Below are 12,032 nucleotides of genomic sequence, written 5' to 3'. Positions count from 1 at the left end.
CATGAAATGGGCATGGTGTAATTAACTCAACAACCTTAAACGCATATCTAGGTTTAGATCTCTGAATGAACCAGAAAATCAATACTTATTTCTGGTGCTTAATCAAAGTTAGCTGGCTAATTTATTGTGTCAGATTACCACACTAGGGGAGAGATTTCTTAGGTTAACTTTCATTATTTGGTGGCAGATGTACATTTTTGTTTTCCAGGAAATGGTGTGACAGAAAGAACACTGCAGTACGTGCCAAGTTCGCATTCCAAACCCACCTCTCTGCCAGTTTACATTCCCAACCAACCTCTCTGCAGGTGCAGATACTTATCATCTTCCCATTCCTTCCACATAAGTGGAAACTTATAACTAACTGTTATTGTGACGTAATAGGAATGTAATTTAAGCAAAAAGGCACAAGAGGCTGTATCATGTCTACAGTCACAGGCAAATGGTGTTGTTCGGCCCGACGCGATAGTCAACCCATTTACCTGTGACTGTAACGCGATAGTCAACCCATTTACCTGTGACTGTAACGTGATAGTCAACCCATTTACCTGTGACTGTAACGCGATAGTCAACCCATTTACCTGTGACTGTAACGCGATAGTCAACCCATTTACCTGTGACTGTAACGCGATAGTCAACCCATTTACCTGTGACTGTATTCATGATACATGCCTTATTACTTTTATGAAACTGTTACCAACATATTCAAATAACAACGGATTAAGAGAGAGCTCTTACTCCACTGGCGCGTCGTGGAACATACCATCCACGTCGCTCATTATTGTTCAGAGAACAAAAAACACTCAAACTGGACAGTTTTATCTCCATCTCTTCATTCAAAGACTCAATCATGGACACTCTTACTGACAGTTGTGGCTGCTTCGCATGATGTATTGTTGTCTCTACCTTCTTGCCCTTTGTGCTGTTGTCTGTGCCCAATAATGTTTGTACCATGTTTTGTGCTGCTACCATGTTGTGTTGCTACTGTTAAGTTGCGTCAATTCAAATCTAGTATAGGAACAAAAAGAGGTCAATACACGTCTTCTAAAATAGACTAGTATTTTAATTAATGCAAAACACTTCAATGGTAAATATGATGTTCGTATATACGGGTCCACTGAAACACCACGCAGGGCAGTCAGAGAACTGAGCCATTGTTATAAGTTCTTCTTTAAATACTCTGACAGAGATAGTTCCTGCTCCAAGCAGGCCTATCAGAGTAGAGGCTGGGCGTGGTTTAAACTTACCCAGCCTATCGTTGGTGCTCAGGCTGGTCCCAGTCCCTTGGCGCTTCACTGTTGCCAGGTGTTAGTTGTTTTGCAACTTGTCCAGAGAGTCAGCACTTTTGCAGTACACGTGTCCTTGAGCGGTCTAACAAAGAGGCTGTGTTTGTGTAAGTGAGTCACAAGCCTTATCTCACCCTACCCCCTAACAGTTCCTCACAATAATCACAGCTTGTTAGGTTAAACAATCTATATCAGTACAGTACAAACCTATTATGTTTAATCATTAATGCTTTCTTATTAAGCTAACAGCACATCTAAAATATAAGATAATAATTTCCCACACTACCATGTTGTTGTCATGTGGTGTTGCTACCATGCTGTGTTGTCATGTGTTGCTGCCATGCTATGTTGTTATCTTAGGACTCTCTTTATGACTTGCCTAGTTAAATAAAGGTTAAATAAAACAATTACAAAATGAGTTAGCCACTAACTTCCCTAAATATAGACCATGCCCTTTGATACTGTGAACCATCAGATCCTCCTCTCCACCTTCTCCGAGCTGGGCATCTCCGGCGCGGCTCACTATTGGATTGCGTCCTACCTGACCGGTCGCTTCTACCAAGTGGCGTGGCGAGAAGCTGTCTCCGCAACACGTGCTCTCACCACTGGTGTCCCCCGGGGCTAAGTTCTAGGCCCTCTCCTATTCTCGCTATACACCAATTCACTTGGCTCTGTCATATCCTCACATGGCCTCTCCTATCATTGCTACGCTGACGATACACAACTAATCTTCTCCTTTCCCCCTTCTGATAACCAGGTGGCGAATCGCATCTCTGCATGTCTGGCAGACATATCAGTATGGATGACGGATCACCACCTCAAGCTGAACCTTGGCAAGACGGAGCTGCTCTTCCTCCCGGGGAAGGACTGCCCGTTCCATGATCTCGCCATCACGGTTGACAACTCCGTTGTGTCCTCCTCCCAGAGTGCGAAGAGCCTTGGCATGACCCTGGACAACACCCTGTCGTTCTCTGCTAACATCAAGGCGGTGACCCGATCCTGTAGGTTCATGCTCTACAACATTCGGAGAGTACGACCCTGCCTTACACAGGAAGCAGCACAGGTCCTAATCCAGGCACTTGTCATCTCCCGTCTTGATTACTGCAACTCGCTGTTGGCTGGGCTCCCTGCCTGTGCCATTAAACCCCTACAACTCATCCAGAATGCCGCAGCCCGCCTGGTGTTCAACCTTCCCAAGTTATCTCACGTCACCCAGCTCCTCCGCACACTCCACTGGCTTCCAGTTGAAGCTCGCATCTGTTACAAGACCATGGTGCTTGCCTATGGAGCTGTGAGGGGAACGGCACCTCCGTACCTTCAGGCTCTGATCAGTCCCTACACCCAAACGAGGGCATTGCGTTCATCCACCTCTGGCCTGCTGGCTCCCTTCCTCTGCGGAAGCATAGTTCCCGCTCAGCCCAGTCAAAACTGTTCGCTGCTCTGGCACCCCAATGGTGGAACAAGCTCCCTCACGACGCCAGGACAGCGGAGTCACTCACCACCTTCCGGAGACATTTGAAACCCCACCTCTTTAAGGAATACCTGGGATAGGATAAAGTAATCCTTCTACCCCCCTTACCCCAACCCCCCCTAAAAAACAAAAACAAAAACAAAAAAACATTGTAAAGTAGTTGTACTACTGGCTATAAGGTGAATGCACCAATTTGTAAGTCGCTCTGGATAAGAGCGTCTGCTAAATGACGTAAATGTAAATGTAAATTTCTCCAGCAGGTCCACTCTCCACCAGGGGTTGGTCTCCTATGTAGTGTGGGTGCAGGATCCTTGCTTATAGTTTGATTCTCTGTTCCCATCAATGGCAATGTGAGCCTTGCCATCCCCATACAGTGATGACTGGGTGGCCACTCCTTTCAAAGCTACATTTACTACAGTGACATAGAGAATAATGTTTTAATACAGAAATGACAAGTTATTCTTTACCATCTTACAGTGTAGGCATTTGACATGTTTACAAGATGGGGGATAGTAGTGGTAGTAGGAGGAGTGGAGGGGAGAGGGGTTTATGGGTCTGAAATAAGAGGTTAAGAGTTCACAGAGTGAGAATCTTGTTCTGTCCAGGGATTACCACAACAACATAGCGACCCTCCATCCCATTACACTGGAAGGTGTTGGTCTCTCCTGCTGGGATGTGGGATATGACGAGAGAGAGAGAGAGAGAGAGAGAGAGAGAGAGAGAGAGAGAGAGAGAGAGAGAGAGAGAGAGAGAGAGAGAGAGAGAGAGAGAGAGAGAGAGAGAGAGCATCTGGAGTAAGAGAGAGAGAGAGAGAGAGAGAGAGAGAGAGAGAGAGAGAGAGAGAGAGAGAGAGAGAGAGAGAGAGAGAGAGAGAGAGAGAGCATCTGGAGTAAAGAGAGCGAGAGAGAGAGAATATGGAGTGGAGAGAGAGAGAGAGAGAGAGAGAGAGAGAGAGAGAGAGAGAGAGAGAGAGAGAGAGAGAGAGAGCATCTGGAGTAGAGAGAGAGAGAGAGAGAGAGAGAGAGAGAGCATCTGGAGTAAAGAGAGAGAGAGAGCGCATCTGGAGTAAAGAGAGAGAGAGAGCGCATCTGGAGTAAAGAGAGAGAGAGAGAGAGAGAGAGAGAGAGAGAGAGAGAGAGCGCATCTGGAGTAAAAGAGAGAGAGAGAGCGCATCTGGAGTAAGAGAGAGAGAGAGAGAGAGAGAGAGAGAGAGAGAGAGAGAGCATCTGGAGTAAAGAGAGAGAGAGAGCGCATCTGGAGTAAAGAGAGAGAGAGAGAGAGAGAGAGAGAGAGAGAGAGCGCATCTGGAGTAAAGAGAAGTAAAGAGAGAGAGAGAGAGAGAGAGAGAGAGAGAGAGAGAGAGAGAGAGAGAGAGAGAGAGAGAGAGAGAGAGAGAGAGAGAGAGAGAGAGAGAGAGAGAGAGAGAGCATCTGGAGTAAAGAGAAGTAAAGAGAGAGAGAGAGAGAGAGAGAGAGAGAGAGAGAGAGAGAGAGAGAGAGAGAGAGAGAGAGAGAGAGAGCATCTGGAGTAAAGAGAAGTAAAGAGAGAGAGAGCATCTGGAGTAAAGAGAAGTAAAGAGAGAGAGAGAGCATCTGGAGTAAAGAGAAGTAAAGAGAGAGAGAGAGCATCTGGAGTAAAGAGAAGTAAAGAGAGAGAGAGAGGTGATAGCGCATCTGGAGTAAAGAGAAGTAAAGAGAGAGAGAGGGTGGGGGACAGAGGTGTGGGGGGTCGGGGAGAGAGAGATACATGATATTGTACAGTGCGTGCGTTGCTGTAGTTAAAATGCTTCTTCATTAAAGTATGACTGAAAATATCAACACATTTAATGAATAACTGTTATTTTTATTGAATCCCATAAACTGTACAATTTAATCAGAATTACAGTACAATGTTATCTATTCTATTTCACTACTCACCTGAGGTTGTTGATGCCGTTGTTCTCCAGTGAGTTACCGATGTGGATCTCAGCACCATCAAGCCTCTCAGGAACATCGTCTCTGTTGGTGATGGTGACAGCTGTCACTCTGGTCACATCCAGCAGGTCCACTCTCCACCAGGGGTTGGTGTCCAGTTCAGTGTAGGTGCAGGATCCATAGTTTGTGTTTCTTTTTCCATCAATGGTATATTGAGCTTTGCGATCATAAAACTGTGATGACTGAGAAGCCACTCCTCTCAATGCCACTGTTTGAGTGACAGAGACAGATATAATACACATGTTAATTCATTATTATAAACTGGTTGGTTCGAGCCCTGAATGCTGATTGGCTGACAGCCGTAGTATATCAGACTGTATACCATGGGTATGACAGAACATATATTTTTATTGCTCTAATTAAGTTGGTAACCAGTTTATAATAGCAAGAAGGCACCTCTGGGTTTGTTTTATATGGCCAATATACCACGAGTAAGGGCTGTATTCATATATTGGCCATATACCACACCTCCTCTGGCCTTATTGCTTAAGTGCACCCTGTAGAATACATTTTGCACCATAAAACGTTTTGCAGGTTAGTTCAGGTTAGTTCCTCCCCATTTCGTCCATTTTGTTCCGTTTGGTTCCTAGTGAATACACCTTAGATATACACATCCCCACCCCCCTGTACATACACACACACACACACACACTCACACACACACCTGCACCAACATGTATTAAATGTAATTAGTTACCTTTAATTGGGACATTAACTGAATGAAAGTTATTATTAGGCCTAGCTTCTGTTGCAGTGGTCAATGCTTGTAATAATGTGCCATTTAGCAGTCGCTTTTATCCAAAGCGACTTACAGTCATGTGCGCATACATTTTAACATATGGGTGGTCCCGGGGATCGAACCCACTACCCTGGCATTACAAGCGCCATGCTCTACCAATTGAGCTACAGAGGACTCCTTGCATTGATTCGTTGATTTATTAATTAATTAACTTACTTATTAATTCATGTTTTTATTTATTATTTTTTAATGTATTGCTTCTTTCACAGTGGCCAATACTGATCCTTCATTCATTGATTAATTGATTTGGATTGTTTGTTTTGTCTGTCTATCTTTTTTTTGGTGATTGCTTTTGTGTCTGTCCGTTTGGCTGTCTGCTTTATTAAAAATGCATTTACCTATTTGCCCGGTGACCCTCATTAAAAGTAGGACAGTCCCTGTAAAGCCACAATAATAATATGAATGATTAGTCATAATTCATAATATTAATGTGAATGCACTTTAATAACATTATATGACACATTGTGTAACATGCTATAGGGTAATGCTGATCATTGGAGATCTCTGACTTTTAGCATTGTGGCGCCGGAGAATTTATTTATTTATTATAGCCGTTTTGACTATAATAAATAAAATTTGATTTGATTTGATTTAGATGGATGGGTTAGGGTCAATTCAATAAAAATGTCAGTCTATTCAGGAAGTACACTGAAATTCCAAGGGGGGTGTAATTGGAATTTGGTTTACTTTCTGAATTGACTTGAACTGAAATGGAATGGACCCTAACCCTTGTAAGTAGTTAGTTCTCACCAGAGACAGGGATGGCTCTCCGACTCCACTCCATGGATCTAAGTTGTAGCAACATTCATCGGTCAATATTAATGAATAACATAAAACATTTCCCTCTTTTAATGATCAGTTAATATGATCTATTTCTGGATTCCAACACCTGCAATGTGCTGTATGATGTGGATGTACTATTATTTTCCTTTTCAGCATTAGACGTTGCCTCACATACCACAACAATAACCTTTTACTACCACAATAATAATACGTTTTTATTCATGTGATAATAACCCATTTCTTGACTTATATATTATTATCATTATTTTTTTATAATATTAGCCAAAGTTATGAACAATCAAACAGTATATCTAAACATAAATAAACATACCTGTGTTTGAGAGGGCTATCTTGTCCTCCGCTTAATCCCTCGTTCCTCTCCTCTGTCTGTTTATGTGACTAAATAACAGTGCATTTACTTAGAATACATCTCACTTTAAATAATAATTATTGAAACTATTATTCAAAAGTACAAATAATGCATATTTCACTTTTGAGTGTTTTTTTTATTTATTCAACCTCTACCTCAAACCTGCACTGTACCTTAGAGGTGACATACACTTAAAGACAAAACCAAACACAAAAACAGAAACTTCCATTATAATTTATAAAGTTATACATGCTTTCTCCCAGTAAGAAAGAATAACATCTATATAGACAGAAATTCAAAATAGATGCAATGAACTATTTGTATTATCAAGTCAACAGCGTTTTACTTTGAATGTTTCTTTAGAAGAAGAAAAAAGTGAAATTGATGATCAGATATACTGTAGTATAAAAAGAGGGAATTTCTTTATTTCATACAGATTTAGACTAACTGTAAAAGATAGAACATTGTGTGAAAATTGACTGTTGGGAACCAAACATTGCAGGTTCAAAACATGTTCAGATTGTCAACATATGAAGTGTAAATCATAATTAATAAAAGCTGTACAAATGTCCTATGATGAAGTTAAAATGCCTTGTGTCTCTATATCACCTACAATACAGTCCTCAAATGTTCATTTCAATCTGGAAACAATTATAAAAGTTATTTATTCTAATCTGCTTTAATTTGCATGCTGAGAATTTAAAATGCAAATACCACATTTTCTAAATATTCTTGAAATGTTCTGAGGACCTCCAAGACAAGGTAAAAGTGCCTTCAGAAAGTATTCACACCCCTTGACTGTTTCCACATTTTGATATGGTCCAGCCTGCGTTTAAAAAGTATTAAATGGAGATTTGTGTCACTCACTACACACAATACCAAATAATGTCAATTATGTTTTCAGAAATGTTTGCAAATTAATTCAAAATAAGAAGCTGAAATATCTTGAGTCAATAAGTATTCAATCCCTTGAATTGATTCTAACATGTATTGGCTCAGGGGGTTGACTACTCATCTAATGAAAATACAGTGGCTTGCGAAAGTATTCACCCCCCCCACCCCTTGGCATTTTTCCTATTTTGTTGCCTTACAACCTGGAATTAAAATGGATTTTGGGGGGGTTTGTATCATTTGATTTACATTTACATTTACATTTCAGTCATTTAGCAAAGGCTCTTATCCAGAGCGACTTACAAATTGGTGCATTCAACTTAGGATAGCCAGTGGGACAACCACCACTGGGGGAGGGGGGGTGTAGAAAGATTACTGTTAGACTATTCCAGGTATTTCTTAAAGAGGTGGGATTTCAAGTGTCTCCCGAAGGTGGTCAGTGACTCCGCTGTCCTGAGGTCGTGGGGGAGCTTGCTCCACCATTGGGGTGCCAGAGCAGCGAATAGCTTTGACTGGGCTGAGCGGGAACTGTGCTTCCGTAGAGGTAGTGGGGCTAGCAGGCCAGAGGTGGATGAACGTAGTGCCCTCGTATGGGTGTAGGGTCTGATCAGAGCCTGAAGGTAAGGTGCCGTTCCCCTCACAGCTCCGTAGGCAAGCACCATGGTTTTGTAGTAGATGCGAGCTTCAACTGGAAGCCAGTGGAGTGTGCGGAGGAGCGGGGTGACATGAGAGAACTTGGGAAGGTTGAACACCAGACGGGCTGCAGCGTTCTGGATAAGTTGTAGGAGTTTAATGGCACAGGCAGGGAGCCCAGCCAACAGCGAGTTGCAGTAATCCATACGGGAGATGACAAGTGCCTGGATTAGGACCTGTTACACAACATGCCTACCACTTTCAAGATGCAAAATTATTTTGCTTGTGAAACAAACAAGAAATAAGACCAAAAAACAGAAAACTTGAGCGTGCATAACTATTCACCCCCCCCAAAGTCAATACTTTGTAGAGCCACCTTGTGCAGCAATTTCAGCTGCAAGTCTCTTGGGGTATGTCTTTATAAGCTTGGCATATCTAGCCACTGGGATTTTTGCCCATTCTTCAAGGCAAAACTGCTCCAGCTCCTTCAAGTTGGATGGGTTCCGCTGGTGTACAGCAGTCTTTAAGTCATACCACAGATTCTCAATTGGATTGAGGTCTGGGCTTTGACTAGGCCATTCCAAGACATTTAAATGTTTCCCCTTAAACCACTTGAGTGTTGCTTTAGCAGTATGCTTAGGGTCATTGTGTCACGAGAATTTCTATCTCAATGTTCAAACTGAACTCTTTTATTACTCAATCTGTATCCCAGAGGTTGTAAATCTCTAGTTAAAATAAACAGACAGAGTTTCCCAGCTTACAATGATCAGTCCTTTATTCAGAGAGCGCTCTGCTCTCCAGTGCAGAGCGAATCTATTTATACACACACACAGAAATAAGTTCTCAGTCTGGGTTACACCTTGCTCAGAAAGTCTGTAACTTTCCACTACACCCATACATGGTTATTCTGTTTTACAATATATTGTAAGCCTCTCTCTTCCCCTCCCTGGGTGGAAACATCTGGTTTCAAAACCTATTTCCTGTTCTTTGGTTCGATGTCGCACCCTGCTGGCATAACTGCACAATAACACATTTCACACAGTACTACTTATGATTCTAACACATTTCACACAATACTACAGTTTTAAGGGTGGAATACTTTAGTCATAATCTTTAAACATTCAAATTCTTCTATCACATTGTCCTGCTGGAAGGTGAACCTCCATCCCAGTCTCAAATCTCTTGAAGACTGAAACAGGTTTCCCTCAATAATTTCCCTGTATTTAGCACCATCCATCATTCCTTCAATTGACCAGTTTCCCAGTCCCTGCCGGTGAAAAACATCCCCACAGCATGATGCTGCCACCACCATGCTTCACTGTGGGGATGGTGTTCTCGGGGTGATGAGAGGTGTTGGGTTTGCGCCAGACATAGCGTTTTCCTTGATGGCCAAAAAGCTCAATTTTAGTCTCATCTGACCAGAGTACCTTCTTCCATATGTTTGGGGAGTCTCCCACATGCCTTTTGGCGAACACCAAACGTGTTTGCTTATTTTTTTCTTTAAGCAATGGCTTTTTTCTGGCCACTCTTCCGTAAAGCCCAGCTCTGTTACAGTTTTTTCCAACTGCTTACACACAAAATCTTTTCATGTCACACGATTTTTGAAACCTCTCACTCAAAGTGCAAAACTACACACCAAATCTCCAAAACCATAAGCTATTTCTCAGCCTTTGACTCAGTTGTCAATTGCATAAAACACTTTTTCAAAACACTACACACAATTCTCTACCTAAAACACAAAAATCTAACAGGAAGTGACTTGCTTTCCTTTTCCAAACACAACCATTCAAAATGCTACACTTATTCACCAGGTCACACACACACTCTTCACATCTGCAAACACTAATTGCTTAACTGATCACTAACCAATCACTGCTTTACTGTAGTATAGGCCTATAAATAGGTCAAAGGTCAGATTACCTGTTTTGAACAATGGATGCCAACAATGGACAGAGAGCAAGAGGAGTAGGAGGGAGAGGCAGGGGACAACAACGAGGACAAATTCAAAGACGAAGTGTTGGAAGAGGAGGAGAAGGAGGAAGAGGAAAATGAAGAGGAAGAGGAAGAGGAAGAAGAGGACGAGGGCAAAGAAGAGAAGGAAGGAGATTTATTTATGTGGATGAGGTTGGCTTCAACCTCACCAAAACCAGGCGCGCCGGAAGAAATGTAAAAGGACAGAGGGCAATTACCAATGTCCCTGGACAGCGTGGGGGGTAATATAACTATGTGTGCTGCCATCACTCAAAACGGGGTCCTCCATCACAATGCCACACTGGGTCCGTACAAGACCGGCCATAGGCTCACTTTTCTGGATGCAATTTACACAATGCTTGTCCCTGATCCAGATCAGGAGCCTGCTAGATTTGTGGTTATATGGGACAATGTTAGTTTTCACCGGGCTGTTTTGGTCCAAAACTGGTTTGCCACCCATCCACAATTTGTAGTTTTGTACCTACCCTCATATTCACCTTTTCTAAATCCCATAGAGGAATTCTTCTCAGCCTGGCGCTGGAAAGTGTATGATTGCCAACCCTATGCCCGCATGCCGCTTCTCCAGGCAATGGAGGACGATGTGGGGACATAGAGGTTGCCTCTGTCCAAGGTTGGATACGCCATGCTAGGAGATACTTCCCTCGATGTTTGGCAAGAGAAAACGTATCTTGTGATGTGGACAAAGTATTGTGGCCAGACCCAGCCCGGAGAAGAGATGAAGCGTAGCTTAGCACTGGTGACTGCCCACCCCCCTACCAATTCCTGGACTGCCCCCCGGGACCCCACACACTTTACTGTATTCTAAAGAATATACTTTTGGTTTACATATGTTTATGGTTTTGTTGTGTGCTACTGTATACAACAGTAATGTTTGGCCTAATAAATATTTTCTGTTTATACATTGCATTGGTGTTTACAGTGTACTTGTTACCCCTCTCAGCAGATTACTTTCACTGTAGAACATTGTATTGAAATGTAGATATAAGCCTATGAAAGACCAAAGAGCTTTAGATTTAGAACAACAGTGTTTACATGGTATATCCAAAAATGTACTATTATGAAAGATGTGTTTGCCATTTGATGCAAATGCTTCATTCTGACATGTGTTTATGGCATTTTGAATGCAGTGTTACATTTTGAAGGAGATGTGAGGCATTTTGCATTTTGTGTGTGCAGTTTTGGGAATTGTGTGTAGAGTTTTGAAAAAAGGAGACATAGTTTTGAAAACGTGTGTAAGCAGTTGGAAAAAACTGTAAAGTGGTCCTGTGGACAGATACTCCAATCTCCGCTCTGGAGCTTTGCAGCTCCTTCAGGGTTATCTTTGGTCTCTTTGTTGCCTCTCTGATTAATGCCCTCCTTGCCTGGTCCGTGAGTTTTGGTGGGCGGCCCTCTCTTGGCAGGTTTGTTGTGGTGCTATATTCTTTCAATTTTTTAATAATGGATTTAATGGTGCTCTGTAGGATGTTCAAAGTTTCAGATATTTTTGTATAACCCAACCCTGATCTGTACTTCTCCACAACTTTGTCCCTGACCTGTTTGGAGAGCTCCTTGGTCTTCATGGTGCCGCTTGCTTGGTGGTGCCCCTTGCTTAGTGGTGTTGCAGACTCTGGGCCCTTTCATAACAGGTGTATATGTACTGAGATCATGTGACAGATCATGTGACACTTAGATTGCACACAGATGGACTTTATTTAACTAATTATGTGACATCTGAAGGTAATTGGTTGCACCAGATCTTATTTAGGGTCTTAAAATCAAAGGGGGTGAATACATGTGCACGCACCACTTTTCGTTTTTTATTTTTTAGAATTCTTTGAAATAAGTGTTTTTTTATTTT

General features: G+C 42.3%; 1 protein-coding gene across 1 annotated transcript in view; it reads right to left on the bottom strand.

The window, feature by feature from the left end:
• The window catches only part of LOC123482850, a gene marked incomplete at its 5' end in the record, with an annotated part of 65,977 nt that overhangs the window by 16,906 nt on the left and 37,039 nt on the right, over positions 1-12,032 (bottom strand). The window contains 4 exons of the mRNA XM_045211785.1: positions 2,522-2,540; positions 3,335-3,445; positions 4,668-4,935; positions 9,756-9,770. Of these exons, the coding sequence (XP_045067720.1) occupies positions 2,522-2,540; positions 3,335-3,445; positions 4,668-4,935; positions 9,756-9,770 (413 nt within the window). The remainder of the gene's footprint in view (positions 1-2,521; positions 2,541-3,334; positions 3,446-4,667; positions 4,936-9,755; positions 9,771-12,032) is intronic.

This window comes from Coregonus clupeaformis, chromosome 39 (assembly GCF_020615455.1).
Source record: "Coregonus clupeaformis isolate EN_2021a chromosome 39, ASM2061545v1, whole genome shotgun sequence".
Taxonomy (NCBI): Eukaryota; Metazoa; Chordata; class Actinopteri; order Salmoniformes; family Salmonidae; genus Coregonus; species Coregonus clupeaformis.
Note: the sequence above shows the minus strand (reverse complement) of the source record. Positions and strands in the feature narration are given on the sequence as shown.